The sequence below is a fragment of the Hoplias malabaricus genome, chromosome 13 (genome assembly GCF_029633855.1).
Source record: "Hoplias malabaricus isolate fHopMal1 chromosome 13, fHopMal1.hap1, whole genome shotgun sequence".
In the NCBI taxonomy this organism is placed as follows: domain Eukaryota; kingdom Metazoa; phylum Chordata; class Actinopteri; order Characiformes; family Erythrinidae; genus Hoplias; species Hoplias malabaricus.
Genome location: NC_089812.1, coordinates 35,012,004 through 35,037,218, shown reverse-complemented (window position 1 = coordinate 35,037,218; position 25,215 = coordinate 35,012,004). Strand labels below are relative to the sequence as shown.

At 41.7% G+C, this 25,215-nt stretch overlaps 1 protein-coding gene across 2 annotated transcripts in view; it reads right to left on the bottom strand.

The window, feature by feature from the left end:
- The window catches only part of spag9a (sperm associated antigen 9a), a 46,372-nt gene extending 21,717 nt beyond the window's left edge, over positions 1–24,655 (bottom strand). Inside the window, exons 1-9 of one of the 2 annotated variants that reach the window (XM_066641690.1) lie at positions 23,933–24,655; positions 16,610–16,730; positions 7,753–7,823; positions 6,518–6,612; positions 5,041–5,197; positions 2,568–2,651; positions 1,124–1,268; positions 701–794; positions 400–521 (exon numbers count right to left, since the gene is read on the bottom strand). In XM_066641690.1, coding sequence (XP_066497787.1) covers positions 400–521; positions 701–794; positions 1,124–1,268; positions 2,568–2,651; positions 5,041–5,197; positions 6,518–6,612; positions 7,753–7,823; positions 16,610–16,730; positions 23,933–24,232 — 1,189 coding nt within the window. In that variant the 5' untranslated portion in view covers positions 24,233–24,655. The remainder of the gene's footprint in view (positions 1–399; positions 522–700; positions 795–1,123; positions 1,269–2,567; positions 2,652–5,040; positions 5,198–6,517; positions 6,613–7,752; positions 7,824–16,609; positions 16,731–23,932) is intronic. The other variant, XM_066641691.1, reaches the window with a different exon arrangement.
- Positions 24,656–25,215: the final 560 nt, after the last annotated feature.

Sequence of the window (25,215 nt, the reverse complement as noted above, 5' to 3'; positions counted from 1 at the left end):
GGGAGAACACAACACACTCCTCACAGACAGTCACCCGGAGCGGGAATCGAACCCACAACCTCCAGGACCCTGGAGCTGTGTGACTGCGACACTACCTGCTGCTGCCCATCATACAACAAATGACTTGTATCTAACTGTTTTTGCCTTAATAGAAATTCCGGTTATAGTGAAAGGAAATAGTGAGTCAGCTCATGTGGAATAAAAGCTTTTTTTTAGCCACTGTAGCCATCTTCACGCTCATCACTTCTTAAGGTACCTACTGTTCTATATATTTTCTTGTAACATCAACAATTGTCAGTGTTCTACGAAGCAGTGAAAATGTATTCTCTTTCTTGGCGGTAGCTGGCGGCTGAGAGCAGGTAATTAGATTTCTATTAAAAGAATGAAAAAAGGTTTTACCCAACAGATCAGCTCCTTCATCCACATCGCCGATTAGACCACTTCCAGCAGAAGACAACTCCTCAAACAGAGAGTCTGTGTTCCGGTTAAAAGCCTTGTTTTCAATGCCTTTATTTGGTGTGCTGAAATACACACAGAGTCTGTATTTATGACCAAATATTACTGCTGTTTTATTCTGGATGTATATACATTATTCGTTTCCCTTTTTATATTGGTCTTAGAAGCACACTTCTAGCATTTATGATTTCCATATTAATGGGATTCCATGTTATTGGGTACTGAGTGCAATAGTAAAAACTACCTGGACCCTCTGTAACCGCTGAGGTCCAGATGGAGCTCTGGGGTAGAATCGATAATAGCCTGTACATCTGATTTCTCTTCGTTCTCCACCAAACCTGCAAATGCAAAGCCATTGGAAAGCCACGGCATTAACAGGTCTCACTAAAACTAGTTTCATGAGTTTGCATGGCTATTCATTTTTGCCAGTTCAATGGAAATGTAAAAATAACTGGACTAGTTGCTCTTTTCTTCAGTTAAGACTGAAGAGTGTTCAATATATTAGCATTTATACATTTGAAAAGTGAGCTATGCTAGCCACTACCCCCCCCCCCCCCCCCCCCCCTCAGTATACACCCAAGGACCAATAAAAGGTTACAGAAGCAGCCAAAGAGACTTTCAGGCTGTAACACTGTTAGATCAGACTGGACAGAGATACAGTACTCACCCACAGATACGGTGCGTGTGCCTGGTGCTGCCTGTACCTCAGCGCTCCTGCAGGAGCCATCACCCTCCTCCTTGTGCGAGTCCAGCGCCAGGTCCGACGCTGTGGTAGACATGGGTGTGATGGACCTGGAGCCTGACAGCTCATCCTGAAACAACCAAGCACAAGTGGTCACTGAAGTGCTCATGCAGGGTCATAAAATATCTCCTTACCTCAGGTGAGGTTTTAGGCAACAACACATGTAACAGAGCAGCTCAGCGTAGCCCTGCCTGCCAGGCAAGCCATTCTGAGGTCAAGGCACACACACAACACATGAACTTGAGGACTGACAAAAACAAGCAGATAGAAAAAACAAAGTAACTTTCTAGCTTCTTCAACAGATGTGATTAGTGTCCGTATTCAGTTCGATATTGGGTCAAAGACTTTTGATTAAGACAATGTCTAATTTAAAAATATATATATTCAATAAATAAAATAACAGTACAGCCTGTAGCCTTGTACATTTAAAGGGCATTCTGGCCTGAAAATTGCAGTATTATGAAGCACAGAATTATATGCAGAAAATCCATCTGCTGTTTGAATAATTCATTCAGGCAGTTCCAACAATAATACACCTGCAGTAAGATATCCATCCTGCGTCCTAGTAGTTTTTCACCTTCAAAACACATCAGAAGGGGGATGTTCCAGTTTTTATCGCAAAATCTCTTTAAACGTGTCTCTTTAAAGACAACTGCACAAAGCATGTGTACAACAGACAAATGGTTATTTTTTTATTATTATTTTAGTCAGAATGCCCCTTTCGTAAACAGCTTAGAAGAGACACACAAAGAGAAGCAAGAAGCAAAAACATCACCTTAATATTAGCTCAACCACGATACACAAGCTAACACTGACATTATATTAAATTCCACAAGACATCAGTCACATAGAAAGCTCACCACGACCAAAACAGAGAAATAAAAAGCAAACACCAACAGCCAAAACCACACACAAACTTGTTTTTACAAAAAAAAAAGAGCTACGTAACAGAAACATTGCTAAGACTGAAAATAGGAGAAATATATTAGAACTACACCATCTACACAGCACAAACTGGAGGATGAGACTGTATTTGACTAACAGACTCATTGTGACACTAGTGTAATTGAATGAAAAATGTTGAAATGAAGAATGAAGCAGCTACAAGGAACTAAAATACCATGCGTTCTTTGTGAACTACTGTGAACAAGCTCTATGCAACCACTTATTGATCTAAACACTTTACATAGCCTTATATTGAGGAGGATGTTTATATTACGATATCCAATTGAAACCGTAGCTATATATATATCCGCAGTGGTTGCATACAGCCTGGAAAACAGACGATGGGGTTTGGATGTGGCTGCATGTAGCACCAATGTACGATGGTGAATTGGACTGCACTCTCGGCCACCACAGAGCCAACTACCTTGCAGTCTTCCGTCAGCGAATTCTCCCAAGCCTCCTGCGTGGTTTTACCCTCACTTTTCTGTGGAGGATCCTCTGCCTCTAACTGCTCAGGGAAGAGAATTCAAATGAAGCAGGTTGATTTTGCTCATTCCTTTGTTGTTGGATGAAATGCTGGCAAGTTTGAGAGTGACCACATCGTTTAATGCAGCTTGACATGCATATGAAAGCATTAGAAGCTCTGACAGGCCTCCATATAGAAGTTTGCAGTTGCAGTTTCTTACTTTATCATACGTTATTTCTGATAAATGATTTGCTTGGATCTTCTGTATGGAGGGATATTTATTCAGGCAAAAAATACAGCTCAAACACATAAAAGCCAATGAAAGTGAACGTTTTTTACAGTTTAGTTATTTGATTTATAACTCTAATGACTACCTTATTAATATTAATTACATGATTTAAAAACATAATAAATAACAGTTTAAGATCTCAATGAATCAGTCTGCAGCAAAAAACAGGGAACCCATCCATTAACTGTAACCCTTATCCAATTCTGGTGGGTCCAGAGCCTACCTGGAATCATTGGGCGCAAGGCAGGAATACACCCTGGAGGGGGCGCCAGTCCTTCACAGGGTGACACACACACTCACACATTCACTCACACCTACGGACACTTTTGAGTCACCAATCCACCTGCCAACGTGTGTTTTTGGAGCGTGGGGGGAAACCGGCACACCCGGAGGAAACCCACACAGACACAGGGAGAACACAAAAGGGTACCCACAGGTCATAAATAGGCATGTTTAAACAGAGTTGGACTAAGAGGTGTTAACCCCCAGTGTGAGAAGTGAATGCCTCATATCATTAGGGGCTGACTTATTATTATCCCAGTGGGTTCTTTGCCACTGTGTGTTTTATTTAAGAACTATACAGACCATTGTCAATGAAATGGTTTCATTACATATTATATTATCATTCAGTTCGGCCTATTTTTTTGCCAGGATTACTCATCAAAATGAATTTCAGATATGCAAGAGCTCCCTACATTTAATCAACAAGATTATCATCAAAATACTCATATGATTACTACATATTCCAATTACACATCAAGTACATTGCTTTAATAACGACAGTCAACAAGAAAAGCAATGGGACTGGTATAACACAGTCCACAATGCAGGTACATTGAAAAATGAAGCTTCATTTTGTTGGGCTGAGATATGTCTGCTGCTATGATCCTTATATCAATGTTTCAACCCCTCAATCTGTCTTCGTCAGTACTGCCTTATGTTGCCATGGTAGCTCACACTGACCAGCCACAGCAAAGCCAGTTTTCCTTCTCCTCAGGCCTATAGTCCCCAGTCAACAGCTTGTGTACTTACACAAATTGCATAAACAATGAGAAGCACAGTTTTACCCTTCTGTATGAATACAATGCCTGTCCAAAGAATAAAACACAGCTCATTGTACACTTATAACAGTAATGTTGCCTTGTACGTCCATTCAATTGCCCATCTATATGTGTCCACCTGCCTTATATGTGCACAGTTATGTACTGCAGTGTCTCAGTCATGCACATTAACCCTTTCATCACTGGTCAGTTGCTGACCACAGGACCACTGTTGTTTAATTACCCCTGTTTACAATCATTGCTTTTGAAAAGAAAGCCTTGAGAAGCCCATTCACCTAACTTCCATGTTTTTGCACGGTGGGACGAAACCGGAGACCCCGAAGGAAACCCACGCAGACACGGGGAGAACATGGAAACTCCATGGGACTTGGAGATGGAACTTGAAACCCAAGATCCCAGAGATGAGAGGCAAACGTGCTAAATGTGTCGCCTGGTGATAGACTGTCCCTCAAATGCATCAAGCCAACAATGGCTCTGCGGTTAAAAACTCACCATCGATGATTAAAGGAGTGGCTAGCATATGCATAGAAATAGATTGCCACTCCACAAGTACAGTTCAATAATGTATCTTTGCTTCTCAACTTTAGACAAAGAGAAAAATGGCACAGTTATGCGAGCATGACATTGAAACCAACAAAAGACATGTTCTGACATGTCTCTAATAAGAATCCAAGCCTTTGGCTGATATGAGGGGGACGTTGGGAAATCTAAAAAGAGCCAAGTGTGTGTTAATTCTGTCACAGGCTTTGCTAAAACATCAGAGAGCCGTCTCTCGCTTCCTATTCTCCTTCATCTTCAAAGCCAAGTCATTTCAAATGCACTGTTCTGATCCACAGCACCCTGGGCCATCTGGCAGTTTATTAACACTAGTACATCTCCTTGAAATTCGGCACAAATCACTTCTACATCATTTAGTACAGGAGTCTGACCAGATCACTCTCATTCAGAATGGGAACTCTGTCTCAAGGCTTTGTGGCTGGCTGCAGCACTTCATTAGATTGTGTTTTGAATCCCTTTGACTCTAGAAATGTTATTGTTGGGTGGTCATTGTTGAGTCCATCACAGGTTCAGTTACAGATACCTTGAGGCTGGTGTTGGATCGGGGCTGGCTGAGGTCATTGAATCTCCAGCCTTCTGTTCCAGGGGTCTCTGCTCTGCTCAGGATTTCTGGGGTCAGGACGTTGCTCCCACTTCCACTGGACATGGGGAAGATGCCCAAAGACACAGGCCGCTCCTTCCTGCCATACACAAGCAGACAGATTGATAGATAGGCACATAGACAATAAGCTAATCATGCACTTATTACTACTGCACAAACTAAGAAATATTTGTAATGTAATGTACTACCAAAAACTAGATAAATATAGTGAGCCTAATCAGACTCCAGAAAACAATTAATGTAAAGCGAGTGTGGTGTGTTCTCCCTGTGTCTGCGTGGGTTTCCTCCGGGTGACTGTCTGTGAGGAGTGTGGTGTGTTCTCCCTGTGTCTGCGTGGGTTTCCTCCGGGTGACTGTCTGTGAGGAGTGTGGTGTGTTCTCCCTGTGTCTGCGTGGGTTTCCTCCAGGTGACTGTCTGTGAGGAGTGTGGTGTGTTCTCCCTGTGTCTGCGTGGGTTTCCTCCGGGTGACTGTCTGTGAGGAGTGTGGTGTGTTCTCCCTGTGTCTTGCGTGGGTTTCCTCCGGGTGACTGTCTGTGAGGAGTGTGGTGTGTTCTCCCTGTGTCTGCGTGGGTTTCCTCCGGGTGACTGTCTGTGAGGAGTGTGGTGTGTTCTCCCTGTGTCTGCGTGGGTTTCCTCCGGGTGACTGTCTGTGAGGAGTGTGGTGTGTTCTCCCTGTGTCTGCGTGGGTTTCCTCCGGGTGAATGTCTGTGAGGAGTGTGGTGTGTTCTCCCTGTGTCTGCGTTTGACAGTTCTCCCATGAAAGTGCTAACACTTCATTATGTTTGGTGGATGCCCCTTGTATATTCATTCATGATTCCTCACCTGTTACCAATTCATCTGCTTATGACTGAATGTTTAAACATCTCTCACAAACACAAACCAGAGAATAACAGCTAAATGAAAAATACTGTTAATATTACCTCTGTGTGTCGCTGATGGAGAGAGTTGTATTCTCTCTTGTGAATTTAGAAAATGTAGACAAATATTCATTATATTGATATGTTTTACAAAATGTTACAGCACTACAATACAGAGACATGATCCCAAACTGAAGTAAACATTCTTTATTTTTCTGATAGCAGAAGATTCAAACAGCAACATAGAGAGATCAATACAACTGATTTCGCCACTACATACAGAGACACACACACACATATACACATATAAAAAACTTGTGGTTCACAGCTACTAGACTTGTAAGTGAAAACAGGCTACTTTGAGCTCTTGAAACACTTTCTCTGTTACGCTATCTCCCTCACAAATACACACACAATGCTGTGATTTATAGTGTCTGCCAGCGTGCTTTTACTTTGTCTCACACTCTACTTGATTAATGTGTTCATCTGTTATTAATCAATTCTGAACTTATTTTTTTTTCACAGTAAGATGCTCATCCTACCTGACACGACCCATTGTTCCCGAATCTGAAGCCTCTCCTCCTGTTATCTGCTGGATTTTGAAGCGTTCTACATGTTCCATGTAGTTATGAATCATCTGGAGGGAAAATAAAGATTTTTGTTATGTTGGTACTGTTGATCATATGAAGCTGCTACAACTAGCTCAAATTGTGCTATATATTTTGTCCAGCAGGTGGTGGAAGTGTGCTCAGTATAGGATGTGATAGGATCATCTCCTGAAATGTCATTATAACTCACTCCCACTTTTCCTTTCAGTTTCAAATATATCACGCTTAAACCTGTGAACCTATGTCCTCCAAATTGAGGTGTGTTCTCCCTGTGTCTGCGTGGGTTTCCTCCAAGTGACTGTCTGTGAGGAGTGTGGTGTGTTCTCCCTGTGTCCGGGTGGGTTTCCTCCAGATGACTGTCTGTGAGGAGTGTGGTGTGTTCTCCCTGTGTCTGCGTGGGTTTCCTCTGGGTGACTGTCTGTGAGGAGTGTGGTGTGTTCTCCCCGTGTCTGCATGGGTTTTCTCCGGGTGACTGTCTGTGTGGTGTGTTCTCCCCGTGTCTGCGAGGGTTTCCTCCAGGTGACTGTCTGTGAGGAGTGTGGCGTGTTCTCCCTGTGTCTGCGTGGGTTTCCTCCAGGTGACTGTCTGTGAGGAGTGTGGTGTGTTCTCCCTGTGTCCGGGTGGGCTTCCTCCAGGTGACTGTCTGTGAGGAGTGTGGTGTGTTCTCCCTGTGTCTGTGTGGGTATCCTCCAGGTGACTGTCTGTGAGGAGTGTGGTGTGTTCTCCCTGTGTCCGGTAGGGTTTCCTCCGGGTGACTGTCTGTGAGGAGTGTGATGTGTTCTCCCTGTGTCTATGTGGGTTTCCTCTGGGTGCTCCTGTCTCCTCCCACAGTCCAAAACACACATTGGTAGGTGGATTGGCGACTCAAAACTGTCCGTAGGTGTGAGTGAATGTGTGAGTGAATGTGTATTAAAGATAATGAATGATATACAGAAGATTATGAAAGGCCTAAATTTCCAAACATGTATTGAGAAATGTTCTTTTGAACTGTTTGACAATTCTCCCATGAAAGTGCTAACACTTCATTAGCTTTGGTGGATGTCCCTTGTATATTCATTCATGATTCCTCACTTGTTACCAATTCATCTGCTTATGACTGAATGTTTAAACATCTCTCACAAACACAAACCTGAGAAAAACAGCTAAAAGAAAAATACTGATAATATTACCTCTGTGTGTCGCTGATGGAGAGAGTTGTATTCTCTCTTGAGTTCGGCCTCGCGCTCCTCCAAACGGCTTACTATAATTGAGAGAGAGAGAGAGAGAGAGAGAGAGAGAGAGAGAGATTAACCTCAAATCAGACACAAGATGTAATATTTAATCACATATATAGACCCTGGAATAAAATAGGGTCAAAGTAATGAGACTAATCATGCTAGATCCTATCGGAAAGGAAAGGCCACAACGGGCCTCTGCTCATGTAGTACTATCATTGTGTGTCAGAAAAATGAATCTCTGAGGGTGCTAGGAGAATGAAACTTTTATAAGAGATAATTTTCTCAGTTCTTTTGTAAATGTGAAGGAGATCATCAGAAAGACTCTTAACATGAGTAAACCTCCACAACATATTTTAAACAATCCTGATTCAGCAACATGAAGTTACTACATTCCAATTAGCCTCTGGCCTAGATTAGCCTTAAATTAGTCCGCATGGACAGGCAAAAACTTAACATTCAACAACACATGCTGAGGTACCTTTAACATTTATAAGCTCTAAGGCTCCTTAGAACTCCCAAAGTGTAAAAATACTGGATGTCCATGTACATAATCACTTGTAAAGCACAGTACTGATTTGCCCAATCACCTGTAACATTAGCATGGCCTTGCTAATCCTGCTTTGGATGCTACATTTTCACCATTAAGTGCTAGATTCATAATCTAAAGTACATGTTTTATGGTCTCGTGACAGCACAAACAGCCTTCTTTATGCAGTTAGTATATTTTACCACCCATCACAAAATGGACATATATTCCCCTAACAGGCCTCTATTGTATTACATAACCTTTCCAAACTGCATTTTATCACTATTACTGTTTTATGTAACCTTCCCAAGATTCCAGCTGTATATAGCTTTAAAATTTGGCTGTATAATTACAGTTTCAACAGCAAAAAAAAAAAACAAGAACCATCGACTGACCTGAGCCAGCCACATCTCAAAATACAACCAATAAGCAGAGAACTGTTGAGGACACTTCAACTGAAACAACATAAAATAACATCACATTAGCCTCTTTCAAACTTACACAACGTCTCTATCATTGTACTGGACATTACCTGGACTATGTTCTGCTAGTGCCCTGGCACAAAACACGTGTGAACAGAGCCGGCAATGGTCTGACACAGAACCTCTCCTGCTGTTCACTACAAGTGTGAAATTACAACTCGTGAAAACAGCTCTAGAGCCTTTGAAGTGTAGCACTGAATAGTGCCCCTTGTGGAGTGTTTTGTTCAAGGTGTATGTGTGTTTATATTAATGAGTGGGTGGGTTACAAGCCTCTGCAGGCAGTGGGAACATAATAGCAGCTTGTTTCCTCGGGCAGTTTAAACGGCCCCTCTGATATGCACTAATCTGAATCTGAATCCACGATGTGTTTACACTTCTGCTGTGATTGTGCTCCAGCCCCAAACAGACAAGCAGAGCTCCACTTCAGGAGCTGCAGGGCCACAATAATCAGACCACCCATCCATTTGAATGCAAATATCATGGACTGAGGCCACATCCATGTGAATGGCTTTTTAGCACATTAATGCAACTATGACTGAATGAGTCTAGCACTTCGCCCCAGAGGACGTCTTCACGTTATATTACCTTAATTCTTTACTAACTACTTTCTGAATCAACTTAATATTTTCATGCCATTCATTGGGGAGGCACGGTGGTGCAGCAGTTAGTGTCGCAGTCACACAGCTCCAGGGATCTGGAGGTTGTGGGTTTGAGTCCCGCTCTGGGTGACAGTTGGTGTGTTCTTCCTGTGTCCGTGTGGGTTTCCTCCGAGTCTCCTCCCACAGTCCAAAAAGCACACGTTGGTAGGTGGATTGGCGACTCAAAAGTGTCCGTAGGTGTGAATGTGTGAGTGTGTGTGTTGCCCTGTGAAGCACTGGCGCCCCCTCTAGGGTGTATTCCTGCCTTGCACCCAATGACTGCAGGTAGGCTCTGGACCCACCGCGACCCTGAACTGAATAAGTGCTTACAGAGAATGAATGAATGCATGAATGATTCTCATGCACTCAAACAGATTAGGCAGGAATGATCACTAATCCAGCAGATGTCCCTTCGGTTTATTCTGATTTTATTCTAAAAGAGTTAAGCTAAAAAGCTAAGCTTGTCCTGAGACTCTCTAATTTTAGACAGTATCACACAGATACTGGGCTATATGTGGAAGGAGAGCATAACCCTGAGGTCTGCAGACAGATGTGTCAGTGTGATGTATGGAAGTGCACTCCAGTGACCTGAATATGAATAGGTGAATATATCTGTGGCCCCATGCCAGTGCCAGGCTTGAGACAGGATTCTGTCTGTAACAGATAGCTTCCTAAATCCCTCTTTTAACAAGAGTAAAGAGAAACTAGGAAAACCACTAGCCATATAGCCATTGTCACAGTGGTGTTGCTGCCATTTCAAAAACAGGAAAGCCCAAAATAAACACCCTTGTCATTGGAAGGTCTGGAGAAGCTTTGGTGCCTCATATCAATGTTTTTGTTTACTAATAAATACTAGATGATCTGCCACTAAAGAACAAAGGCCAAGACGTTTTGTTGATTTAAGAATTACAATTACTTATTTAGGGCGGCATGGTGGCGCAGCAGGTAGGTGTCGCAGTCACACAGCTCCAGGGACCTGGAAGTTGTGGGTTCGATTTCCGCTCCGGGTGACTGTCTGTGAGGAGTGTGGTGTGTTCTCACTGTGTCTGTGTGGGTTTCCTCCGGGTGACTGTCTGTGAGGAGTGTGCTGTGTACTCTCTGTGTCTGCGTGGGTTTCCTCCAGGTGACTGTCTGTGAGGAGTGTGGTGTGATCTCTCTGTGTCTGTGTGGGTTTCCTCCGGGTGACTCTGTGAGGAGTTGGTGTGTTCACCCCGTGTCCTCGTGGGTTTCCTCCGGGTGACTGTCTGTGAGGAGTTGGTGTGTTCACCCTGTGTCTGCGTGGGTTTCCTCCGGGTGACTGTCTGTGAGGAGTTGGTGTGTTCTCCCCGTGTCCGCGTGGGTTTCCTCCGGGTGCTCCGGTTTCCTCCCACAGTCCAAAAATGCACGTTGGTAGGTGGATTGGCGACTCAAAAGTGTCCGTGAATGTGTGTGTGTCTGTGTTGCCCTGTGAAGGACTGGCGCCCCCTCCAGGGTGTATTCCTGCCTTGCGCCCAATGATTCCAGGTAGGCTCTGGACCCCTGCGACCCTGAATTGGATAAGTGTTACAGATAATGAATGAATTACTTATTTATTCAATGTAACAGGTTAAAGCATGTGAAGTTTAAGGAAGCTGTGCGCAGCTGTATGGAGTTTTATTAACGCCACAAAATGTCTTCCCATCATTTCCCTTTACAATATGAGCAAATACACAGTTGCGTGAAATAAGGCAAATTCAGCAGTCCTCCTCTCTCTAGGAGATATAATATGTGTGTAAATGTTGCCGAGTTCTGACCCATCCTGAGCATGTAATCTAACCAACACAGAGCCAAGGCTCTGGTGTTGCGCCAAACACAGCCTCAGAAACACACACAAACTGAGCATGTTCCTGTCTTATTACCTATTATTCAGCCACGGTTCGTGCTGAAGAACCTACTGTTCTTTAGTTCCAGCTGGGAACAAGTTTTTCTGTTTTGCAATCCAGTTTGTCGGTGGAAACGCACCACAAGTTTCCAAATTTAGTTCACAAACTGGAATGTGAAATATGGCTGATCTAACAACAGACGGTGTAGTAGCGCCACCTTAAGTGTTCCCACTTGCACATGCGCATTTCAACATTAGGAGTCAGTCAGTCCATCAGTCAGTAAGCGAAAATGCCTCTTCTATGCCTGTCCGGTAGGCAATCAGACAGGTTATATACTGCAGATGGAAACATCAGACATTTGAGCTTCTTTAAAGAGCACACTTCAAAATTAAATCAAGTTATTTTCATCAATATTATTAAATATGAAAGTTTGACGGTAGTATGCACCATATCATCAACTATAACATTAGTTTCTACACTCACTGCCCATTCTCCCAGCTCCACTGAGCATACAGGAGAACTTTGTTCTTCTATTATAACAGACTGTAGTCTATCTGTTGTTCATCGCTGTTCATCCTTATTCAATGATCAGCAAGAATAACAGAGCACATATGATTTGGGTGATGGATCACTCTCAGTGCTGCAGTGACACTGACGTTGTGGTGGTGTGTTAGTGCGTGTTGTACTGATATGTGTGGATCTGAAACAGCAGTGCTGCTGGAGAGATTCAATCCCTCAGCATCACTGCTGGAATGAGAATTCACCTAATTTTCTGTGACAGCAAGGGAGGGGCCATCTTTGTTTACTTTGTGTTACAACTTCTGGTCAGATATCGGATCCCCGGATATAGATTACAACCGCAGTGATAATTAACACACAAATATATGCAATTTTTCTGAACCTTAATTTCAGTGAGTGGTTGGAGGTGTAATGGATCCGCTTCGAATGGAGAGAAAACAGAGAGAGAGAGAGGAAAGACACTGTAAAGCAAAAAGCCAATGAATGCCATTGTTACTGCTTGAGGTAAGACAAAGTTTGCTTTTTTTACCAATTTCATATTTGATTTTTCAATTCCACTCTAACGCTGTAAGCATTGCGTTTCTTTGACCCACAAGATTTAGAAGCACAGAGAGATGCTCATTTGACCACTGTGACTGACTACACAGAGCGCCGCACTGACTTCACCCACCCACATCAAAACCAACATGCCGCTCGGAGTAATGTTAGTCAGTAAATCACAGTAGTCAAACACCTGGCCCTCGGCGCTTCTAGTGTTAAACGAGTCACTTGTTCAGGCCGATGTCACCTTCCTTATCAATTTTTCCCCTTCCCCATTATATTCCATTTTAGGACGCAGAAATTTGCTTCTTATTCTCAACTTTCATATGCACATGTTTATTTCCACCATAAACTGGCCAATGTATGAGGCTAATATTGACGTTATTCATCAGTCTCTTATTTCAATTTTTTTGTTCCATGTTAAAAAAATACAAAGTATGCAAGGCTGAAGTAAATGTATTTGTATAAAACACACAAACCACAGACTTTACACTTTTAATTTAAAAATGTGTGCCTGCACTTTAGGGCGGCACGGTGGTGCAGCAGGTAGTGTCGCAGTCACACAGCTCCTGGAGGTTGTGGGTTCGATTCCCGCTCCGGGTGACTGTCTGTGAGGAGTTTGGTGTGTTCTCCCCGTGTCCGCGTGGGTTTCCTCCGGGTGACTGTCTGTGAGGAGTTTGGTGTGTTCTCCCCGTGTCCGCGTGGGTTTCCTCCGGGTGACTGTCTGTGAGGAGTGTGGTGTGTTCTCCCTGGGTCTGTGTGGGTTTTCTCCGGGTGCTCCGGTTTCCTCCCACAGTCCAAAAACACACGTTGGTAGGTGGATTGGCGACTCAAAATTGTCCATGCGTGTGTATGCGTTACCCTGTGAAGGACTGGCGCCCTCCAGGGTGTATTCCCGCCTTGCGCCCAATGATTTCAGGTAGGCTCTGGACCCACTGCGACCCTGAACTGGATAAGGGTTACAGATAATGAATGAATGCCTGCACTTTACCAAATTACCCAAATTTCTAGCACAAATCCAAGGAGGGGTTAGAACCCAGAACCTCAGAATTAATGTATTTAAATCAACTGACATTATTAACATAAATAAATATATAAAACTTACACAGATTTTTATATTTTACCTTTAAATATCTATTATTACAAGCTTCAGTCTTAAGAAAAAAGAAAATGCAATCAATTGAAATTAATCCCAATTCTGTAATAAATTCATTTTTCTTTTTTTTAAATCAACACTAAATCTAACATAATAACCGTTTAATTGCTGGATTCTGTGACCAAAATATAAAAATGTCTCCTATGTTTTCGCTAACTAAATGTCTTGTGAGAAAACAAAGCATTATTATTATGATATCATGTTTGTTTATTCCTGGCCAAAACTCTGTAGCTGTTTCAGACCATGATGTAAATACAACTCTGCTTCGCTCTAAACAAAACTGGACTATGTACTCAGTGGGAAATATTTTTAGGCAGTGTGCAGCTCTTGTGAATCATTCACCATTTACCAGAGACTGAAGCACATGACTACTTCAATTTGAACCACAATTTCCATATGTGTGTACCAGAGAGTATCTGTGGGTGTAGGCTTTGAAATACTGTGAAGAGAGCTTGTTGATTCTTCATGTTCCCAGTGAGCCACCATACAACAAAAAGTGCTTTTCATGGCTTAATCCATCAAGAGAATCACGTTAAGATGGTGCGGTTGGGAGAGGGTTGGTATAACAGTAATCCAATAATCCAATTAAAATCAGCCTAATCCTGTGAATCACACGGCCAACCATTATACGTCACCCAACCACAGCAGAGGATATAAATATTCATTAGCTGGGGAAGATGACAAACAGATGTGTTTCAATTACAGTGCATTTTTTGCTGAGTTTTGAAGGGGCTAGAGTATAATTGTGGAAGCTTGCATTAGGTAATAGCCTGCATTAAAATGCTAAACAGTATTCATACGCAGGGGTGTAGGGATGTGCCACAATCATATCTTTCAAGATAATATTTATCTCAATATTAAAACAATAATAAAGCATGAAAATACCATTATTAGTATTGACATCATGCAGTTAAGCGTAATATGTCTTATGTTCATTACGTGAGTCTTTCAGGCACAGCAACAAGTATAGCAGAAAGTATTTCTGTGGTGGAAGCACTTGTTTCGAAAAAAGAAGAAACATCAGTCATGTGGAGGTAGTTGGATTACAAAACAGTAGATGTACAACAAACCACTGTAGTATACAAGAAACCTGTAACAACAAAAAAGGGAAACAACTAATCTGTTTCAACACCTCAAGCATACAGATGAGTATATATGTATATATATGTGTGTGTGTGAGTGAGAGAGAAATGGACCTCATATCATAACACAGAATGTAATTAAGCAACAACACACACACACGAGAGAGTGCTACAACATGACATATTGGTCACACTGGTGTGCTGCGTTCGAAGGTCTCACAATATCGCACAAACCTCAGGTGTATTATTTTGATTATGCCACAGTTCGTTATCGCTATTTATTACTAGGTTTTCAGAAAAAAGACAGTGAAAATTATTTATTTGTTTATCAACATTCTGCAAGGAAGAATAGTTCCATTCCATTACACATTCTAATCAAGGCTGCATTATTTAGAGCTGCCCTCTGTCTAAATCAGGACTGAAGCAGTGATATATGAATCTAAAATGTCATGGTTTAACCATTGTTTACAGCAGATTCAGATCATGGTGATATATACTGTATCAAACACTAAACAATGCAGAGTTCTCTCTGTTTAAGTTAAAAGTAAGTATTGTAGAGTATCGCTTCAGAGCCGCGTGGCTGAGCTGGCGAATGAGAGCAGTGGAGAAAACAGACGCTTCTCGACTTGAGTTAAACACAATCACAGAAACCACATAAAAGTAGCAATTTACTTTTATTTATTTCTGATTTCCGAAAGCAGATAACGGTCCACTGTGCCATAATTCTTTATTTTAGGGTAATATAAGGTGCGCAAACAGAAAATGAACCGATTCCCGGTTGGGTGAAAAAGCCCAGACACCGCACGGTCTTGTAAGCGCTGGCGTCGTTGCTAGGTTACATGTATTTTGAGGAGTGATACTAGAAGAGCTTCGGTCTGAGTGACATTGGCACTCCTGGAACGTCTCTCAGTTAATCACATCGCAGGGTCAGAACTAACTGTGTTATAAATGTGTAAAATACCTGTGGTATAACTATGTAAAATACACGTAACCTAGCAATGACTTGACAATGACTGTGCCCGGACTTTTTCACCCATTCGCGCACCTTATTTTGAATAGAGTGAAGAGTTAAGGCGCAGCGGACTCTGTTTTCTAACTCACAAACAAAAGAAAATCTGAAATAAATAACATAAAAAACCTCAGTAAATTGCTACATCTATGTGGTTTCTGTAATTGTGTTTAACTCGAGTCAGTTTTCATTCGCCAGTTCCACAGCACGGCTTTGGAGCGATACTCAAAAATACTCACTTTTAACTTAAACAGAAAGAACTTGGCATCATTTAGTGTAAGATATCACTACAATCTGTAGTGATACAGATTATTTAATCAGACTATTTTTCCTTGCGGTAGGTTGATAAACAAACAAATTTTCACTTTCTTCTTAAAACCTAGTAATAAACAGCAATAACGAACTGCGGTATAATACACCCAAGGTTCGTGCTATAAAGTGAGATCACTCTGCACCAGTGCCAATGTATTAGTTATAGCACTCCCTCTTGTGTATTATTGCGCAAATATCATATACGAGGAAAAAATGAGGAGAAAGAAAGAACGTGTGCAAGTGTCCTCTGGATACAAACCTTCAACTTACAAGCTTTCAAATATGCTAACCCCCATGACTATTTGTTTAATATTTGTTTAAATAATAGCCATTGATACGCCAATGCATTGTTACTGTCTTATCTATGACAAACAGGAGAGAACAACTGCCCAGACATCACTAGACTGGTTCTTCAAGAGGGTGGACAAATGTTAAACAATACATTATACATATCTCGCCATGAACCTAAACCAGTGCCATCAATACCCAGCGTTCCATCTTTCCCTCTGTCTCCTGTTGCTGATGACCCATCTCCACCATCTCCACCATTTCCACCACTCTTGAAACAGTTCTATTTGGTGACATTATTAAACCACGTCTAATTACATTAACCTGGGCACCACTACAAAGCTATAGTCAGACCCTTGAAGGCTTCATAAAGAAAGACTGTGAGTAAATGATGAACGGATAAATGGAGGTGTTACTTTGGTCTGTGTAGTTCTTGAGCTTCAGCTCCATCTGGCGTGAATGTGAGTTCATTCTCTCCATATTGTTCTGTAGATCTTTCTTCTCCTGCTCCTGGGAGTCTTCAAATTCGATGAACTTCTGCTCAAGAAAAACAAAAGATGTTTAGCGTTGTACACATCCACATACACTGCACCTACAACACAAATATCTGCCCTCTCATTTAGAGCAGGACTGTACTTTCAACAAACCATTGCAGAGAATAGCAATTGTTGGACTGTCTTTAAGATAATACAGTGTAGTTGTACTCCATTAAAGTCTCAGTTACTTCATGTATATAGGTCTAATTCTTTATTATTTCCTTTACAAACATCGTTTTTCATTTAAAATGTACAGATTTTCAAACCTACATAATTTACCTGGGTATTTGACTGATGGTAGAGATATACTTTTGGATGTAACTGTTCACATACTTGCCTATGTGCTACACTTGTAACTAGAGGCTCCCGTTAGAGGGCAGACCAGAGAAAGACAGGGGTAAGTATATGTTTACCCTAAGGCTTGGGGTGTTTTGGTAACAGAAAATTTTATAAATCACATAAACACTATGGGTCCAAATTTGATGTCCCACTTATAACTACATCATCTGCCACACAGGGAACATGGAACTTTTCCTTCTACGTTTCAGTTGAATGACCAGTCTTTGTGAGCTCTTTTGACACCAAGTCTGTTTTTATGAATAAAAAAGCTGAGCTAATATATAGCAACCCATTACACTATGAATTCAAAACACTAGGTTTTTTACTTGTTGTAATGTAACAGCCCAAAATTTTAACTGATTAGCACCTCTGTTAAAACATGCCTAATCCAGCCTTATGTCAGACTCAACATGAGCAGGAAAAAGCGAGGCATAAGTAACAGGATGTCTGCGGAGAGACCAAGATAGAGCTACTCTAACAGCCTTATTGTTTGGCCTCAAATCCTAGAGTTCACCCACAGCTTTTGAGTGCCCGGAACAGAGGGAAAGACTGGACATCCTGGCCAGCTGCCTCTGACAACCCCAGAGTTTAACATTTCACTTTTTCTGTTGCTGATTCTGAGCCATGGGATTCCCCAAAACTACAGATGTTACGAAACACGTATCACTGCTGTGAATGAATAACTGATACCATGGCTTTATAGTGTAATTACATGGTTTTTTTTTTCATTAAGAGTTAAACTGTACTGCTGTGTAATCATTGAATAGATCGGTCATCCTTAAATATTTTTAAATGCTTTCCTAACTGGAGTCAGTTCCATCTCTGCAATCACATCCAGTTTCAAATCTGTTTTAGGCCCAAAGGAAATGTCTCCATATTGCTATATGATGACACAGCAAACTTATCAAATCAGCGATCCAGGGTTCACAAACCTGATGACGATCTCCTCATTCCACAATCATAGAGAAGGATATTAATCTAGGATTTTAGCAAATAAATGTCTGTTAATTATTACTGCTGTTATGAATTTTAATTTTCATCATCAAATATAATCTTGCATATGTTATAAGAACACTAGCTCTTAAAATGTACCACAATTTTTGTTGTTAAAAATTTATATCAACTTATTTTCAGCGTTCAAACAGGGGACCATCAAAATGCATTGTGTCTTAGGACCCAAGAGTATGAATATTTGTAATATTGTATTTCAAGATTCAAGAACCCACTGTGTCATGTCTAAAGCACTATATTAGTCTTGCAGGAACTCATCGCATGTGCAAAGGAATGAGGGAAGCCTTTTGGAGTACAACCAGGAGCAGGAAACCAGAGAAAAAAAACCCAAGCACATGAAATGTTCTCATTGCAGACCATCGCAACAAAGGATCATGTGACCTGAAAGTACTACAATCTCAGCTTGGCTTCCTACTGGGAAACCCTCCCAATCTAAGTCAGACTGGAGTGCAAGGCCCTGCTGGCAACACAAGGCTCTGTGGCAGAGGCGGTTAGCAGGGTGCTGCTTTCTGTGTCACTTTCTGTCCCCATCACACAGCCACAACTAAAATGCTCTGGCGCCCAAAGCGCAGAAATGAAGATAACAGAAGGTCCCTGTCACTTTATATTCACTGTTGCTTAAAGCCAACTTTATATAGTTACACACAAACAGGTCAAAATATACAACGAGCACCGGAGGCCTGCTGGCAGTTATTCCATTTTCATTCAGAACATGAGATTTCAATTGTAAACACACCTCAAACTGCATCCAAAAGTACCATGATACATGGTATTAGAGCAGTGTTAAAGCTATCTGATAGTGGGTTCTACATTTAGTCATTATTTATAGTCATAAAACAATCCATCGGCTAACACAGTCAGTATGTGAATGTAGCACCCATCATTTAATATATCATTCAAAAGATTTTGTACTATCAATCTAGCAATAACTGCTAAATGGTGAAAAGGAGAGAGGTATTAGTTAGCAGTGGCTTGGACAATCTGTATCTGTAGTCTAATAGTTAACTTACATTCAGTTATCCAGTAGCTTAGAGATCCATTTAGTGCCACACTTCACAGCACAAGGTTGATTCAGGCTGATTTTGAATGACTTTACTTCCAAGTAGGTGTGGGCAGTAAGGTAAAAGTGTATTTGGAAGAGACAAACCCCAATAATGCAAAATTGCAAACCTCCAGTGGAAGTTGATATTTTTACCCAGTTAACACACGTGTGATATTGTTTATATGCTAGAAGGTGGATTATTTGCTAAATAAGCAGTCAATGAAATAACTGAGCATGTCTGCTTTGAAACAGCAGTGTTAAAAAAAACGATTCTATGTGGCAGAGGTTTGACTTGTCTGTAAATTTTTATCCAGAAACTCATAACTGGGGTTTTGTAGCACTTTCGGTAGCGCAGTTAACTGCCTCCGGAGTTTGGAGACATTTCCACATTAAGTGATCCGAAAACAGCAAAAATAAGTCAATATTACACACCTATGGAGCAGGAATCGAGCAATATCCTCATTTCGGTTCGTGCTTTTCAACGTTTAGAGCTCTCTCCTTTGACTAAAAAAATCTCCAGAGCAGAGAGAGAGAGAGAGAGAGAGAGAGAAAGTCTAGCATTCCAGACTGAGACTGGTTTATTTACTCATTTACAGACACTGGGGCTTCGTAAACACATCAGAAGGGTTTCAAGCATGCAGACAGACTGGAGAGCTAGCAAATGCTAAGGAAACAACTTGTGAATTGTATATAAAATTGTGTTTGATTACAATTGTGAACTTTAACTTTAAATTGTGAACTTCAACTTTTTAAAGGTGGCGCAGCAGGTTAGTGTCGCAGTCACACAGCTCCAGGGGCCTGGAGGTTGTGGGTTCGATTCCCGCTCCGGGTGACTGTCTGTGAGGAGTTGGTGTGTTCTCCCTGTGTCTGCATGGGTTTCCTCCGGGTGACTGTCTGTGAGGAGTGTGTTGTGTTCTCTCTGTGTCTGCGTGGGTTTCCTCTGGGTGCTCCAGTTTCCTCCCACAGTCCAAAAACACAAGTTAGTAGGTGGATTGGTGACTCAAAAGTGTCCGTAGGTGTGAGTGAATGTGTGTGTGTGTGTATGTTTCCCTGTGAAGGACTGGCACCCCCTCCAGGGTGTATTCCTGCCTTGCGCCCAATGATTCCAGGTAGGCTCTGGACCCACCGTGACCCTGAATTGGATAAGGGTTACAGATAATGAATGAATGAATGAATATGTCCAGGTCTGTTGTTTTAAGTACTGACTATATTAATGATCTGCCCACAAGAAATGTTTATATAAAATATCATGAAAATGTGTTAAAATATCCTCATATTCCCCATACTTCTAACATATCCTTTCTGTAACTCTGGAGTATAGAGGTTACAGTTCTTTAATTTCTTCTCAAACAATAGCCCATCTTTCCTACTGCACAAGACCACACACTATTTTGTTATAATACCTGCCATGGTGTGTGTTAACCACTAGGCTTTTTGTAATGGTTTCCAAATGACAGCCTTATAATTATGTGAGCTTTGTGGTATTAAAGATGCAGTTTTCAGTGAGTCAGGAAGTTTAAATTGAGTTTTTTAAGATCACAGGTCAGCATTTACAGCGACTAAGATTTATTAACTTTAAGCTTCTTGGCACTAAAACAGTTTTTGAAGAACCATCTGTTGTTTTTTAGCAAACCACAAGTGGTACCACTCCGCTTAGGTTTAGAATCTCAAAAGTGAAGTCGTACACAGTGCCCCTTATTTCCCTGTCCGTATATTTGTCTGCCGCCTTTGCTGATACGTCTAAATTATTTATGAAACTCATTCTATATAAGGCCTATTACTCACTGAAGATCACAAGCTATAATCATATTCGAGGGAGTAACTTTAACAGCTCTGTCCACTTGAGTTTAGAAACTAAAATGGCCTGCTGCTCAGCAGAGTGATGTGGCAGCTCTGTAAGTTAGAGACACTGACAAAGTAAAGACACTGAAATTGCTGAGTCACACAAGCAGCCTGCCTTTAGCCCGGACTCCCCACACAAATCTCAGCCATGTGGCTTCCACAAGAGGATCCAGACTAAGGTAGCATTTAGCTTATGCTAGTCCTCATATATTGCTACATCAGACAGTCAAAAAGCTAAGTAGCTTAAAAGACTTCTCTGACTAACTACTATAACACTCCCGACAACAGGAAAGCACACTGACTCACTAACTACACAACAGCAAGCTCATTTCATATGCGAATGATAGAAAATGTTCATTACTTTATACATAAAAATAAAACAAAGTCAGTACATTGGTGGGAAAGGTTGCCACTCTACAGGCACTTAAGCACTGTGACTGAGCAGAAACCTCTGGCTTAACTGGAGGATGTGACAGCCATATTCCATGTAATCCCCTGTTCAATGTCAGCAATGGATAAAGCTACTGAGTAGTCTTAAGCTGTCAAAAAGGGGCTTGTGTTGGAAATGCACATGGTGAACTGAACAATACATATCAACTTCCATTAGTCTCCCCTACTTAAACTAAAAGTATCTATAGCACAGCTGTACCAACATAACTAAGGCAAAGGTCTTTTACCTGTTGAATAGAATAATAATTGATTAAATGAATCTACGCCCTTGCGAAGGACTGGTGCCCCTTCCATGGTGCGTTACCACCTTGCGCCAAGGCCCTGTACCCACCCCGACCCTGAACTTACAGAGAATGAATGGATGAATGAATGCTCACTCTGTAGTACACTTGCTTTATATACTATGTATCGTAGTGTGGAGCAGAGATGCAAAATTGTGGGTGCTATGACACCAATATTAAATATTTTTCAAATACACAACTGCAAACGTATACAATCATTCATTCATTGATTGTCTGTAAGCGCTTATCCAAATTCAGGGTAGCGGCGGGTCCGGAGCCTACCCAGAATCACTGGGCGCAAGGCAGGAACACACCCTGGAGGGGGCGCCAGTCCTTCACAGGGCAACACACACACAGTATGTACTGTATGATATGTAGCGATGATGTGTTACAGTTCAATACGATCTTTAAAAGTTGTCCATTGTGGATTCAACCAGATGCAGGTGATGAATGTTTACAAGGGTTTTGTACAAGTGCATTTGGTCAGAATATTGTGACATGTTTACTGTGATATCTACTGGTCCAGAGACAATAGATAAAGGATTGGTCTAGTCTTTCAATATAAAAGTGATAGAAGCGTCCTTGATTTTATAATGCGTTGACATTAGTCCCTAAAAACACTGTGTTAAAGTTTTCAATGCCACAAAGCACTACAAATTACCCCACTAATGATACACAACCTGTCCCGGCTAGAAACCTCTTTTTTAAATGCATACTTTTTAGGTCAGAGAGTTAGAAGATGCACAGTGCTCAGACATCACAGATCTTTCTAAATTAAGCTGTGCATCGCGAACACAGCATGAGGCACCAAATGTTTGTTTCCCCTAAAGTGGCAACAGCTGTCTGATGATACAATATTATCACCGTTTAATAACTCAGCACTTGCCCAGCGCACAGTCTAATCCTAACAAGACATTAATGATGGTGTGTCTCAGCACAATTGAGTGGAAAAAGAAAGGGAATTGAATAAAAAACACAGTACTGAACACTAAGTAGTCTCTAACTCTATAGTTTACATTTGTAAATATCAGCAAACTCAAACAAAGGGTTATTTCATTAAGCGCGATAGGTGAGACTGTACTTCCAACTTTACAGACACGACTTTGGCTTACGTTAGTGGTTTCCAAATGCTGATTTTTTTTTTTTGTTTGTTTGTTTTTTTCCCTTAACACCTGATCCTCTTAAACAGCTGTTTAACAAGCACTTCCTGAGAACTGGGTGGGAAACACTAAACTGTCCAGGGCAAAGATGACTAGGAATAACTTTCTTAAAGAAATAGATCACAGAAAGCAGTTTATCCTTACATCCAAAACAGTGTAATCAGTCAAAACAAGGAGTGGGGGTTCAGTTTTATGCTGGAGCCCAGAGGTGATACAGCTATAAAATAAGAGAGATCCATTACAGCCTGTTTGTTTCTAGAGGCTGTGAGATTCAGAAACCTCCCTTCATTTGTTTCTATTCCAGCCAAAACAGTGATTAACCTAATCCAGCCAACTCATTTATTTATATTTGAGGGGATATACTTCTGAGATTAGCTGTAAAATGCCCACAAGGAAGGTGTAGAGACTTCTAGAAAACTGTGCAAGACCTGACAAGCTCACCACATTAATATTTAAATTGACAGATTCCCTCATTCCGACATCTTCCATTGTGTGAAGACATCTTAAGTCATGTGGGTCTGAAAGAATGTGTAGCTGTCCTGAATCTGCTGCTGAGGAAAAGAGATCCGTCCGCCCCTAACCCAGGACCTCAACATCACTGAGTTAGTGTGGGATTCCCTGGATCATCAGAAGCTGTAAATGCAACTGGTCTGAACTCTGAAGGTGTGGAAGACCCCACTATATTTTTGTCTGAAAATTGAAAGGCAGTCTGGGAAATAAGGGAAAGTGTGGACACATAAATGCTGATTTTTTTTCTTCCCAAGTAGTAAATCAATAAATTATGCATAACAGCCATTTTGACTGAAAATAAATAAAAGGTGGTTTCTGACTTCTAGACAATGCTGTAGACTTTATTTTATAAGACATTAAGCTTCAGACTCTTGAATGTTTCTACAATATTTGGTTAAATAGGAACAGTTATTTTTTTTTTTGTGAGAACCGTTCTTTTAAGTTGTCTGTCTGGTCTGGGGTCGTGGGGAGAAAGAGGAGGGGGCTTCAGCTGCGTAAACAAAAACACAATGAGGCCGAAGAAGCACCGGTGGAACTGTTAATAAATGGATGCTGGCCTGGCGCTCACCTCCTCGGCGTGTTTCCTCAGCGCTTTCTCTCTTTCGTATTGCGTGATGAGCTGCTCGTTGTCCTCTTTGAGCAGCTCCAGCTCCACTTCGTGTTCCTGGTTCTCGGCGAAGACCGAGTCCAGGTTCTCCAGCACGGACACGACTAGCGGCATCAGCTCCTTCACCACGTCCTCGTCGTACTTCCCGATGAGGCGCTCGAACTCGCGGTAGATGGAGCCTGCGAGGCCCGACACCCTATCGGACATCATTGCCGCCGAGCCCGTGTCGTCCTGATACACCACCCCGTCCTCCAGCTCCATTTTACCGCCGAGCTCCCGGCCCTGTCCCTTCCCTAAGTGCCCTAGATTTGTTTAAACCTCCCCGCCGGCGCAACGGTAACGGCAGCTCCTCTTCTCTCTCCTGTCGCCCTCAACGGTTTTTAAAGAAACACACAAACCTCGGCTGCTCCTCCGTTTTCTGCTACGTGGTCTCTCTCTCTCTCTCCCTCTCTCTCTCTCCCTCTCTACAACGGTCGAGTTGTTGACCAGAGCCGCGCGCGGTGACGTCACGCTCTCCTCAGCGAGACTGGGATTGCTCCGGCATTCACCGTTCAACTGTCATATCTGACTGTATTAAACCTCACTGTGAGGGGCATGTATGTTCATTATTTTTATTTAAGTGCTCTAAAGACATCGAAGCTGTGTAAATTTCTCTAAGCCTCATCATATTTGAAACACCGATACGACCGCCTCACGACAACTGAATTCTCCGCGATATGACGTGGTCCCAAAGAACTATATTTTTTGGCGGAATACGTTTTTAACGCGGTTATGAGTTTCAAAATGTATGGCATCGTGTAAAAGTTGTGTTCAATTGAGGCTTTTTGTTTTGAGAGTCTTCCATAACGATTTTACTTGTGATAAAATACAACTTTAATGCACAGGTTATGAGGGTTTTTTTTAAGAACCACCTCCAGGGAACTGTGTTTTATAATGTGTAGTAAAATGATACATCGGGTAGCCTACATTGCATAATGTCAAGTTCTTAACTTCTTACAATGTATTTTCGTACAAAAAAAATGAATAATCTTAAAACTTATATTAAGTCATGTAGGGGTTACAGATTTTAAAACACTTTTTCAGTCAGTATGTTGTTTACTGGTTCCTTCTATACATTACATTACATACAATACATTAGAGTCGACCTTATTAGGATAGAACTTATATGTGACGTGCAGTGCCACAGGTAAAGAAACAGCCCCAGATTTAATGGTTGCCAGATTTTCGTTTTAAAAAAGAGGGAT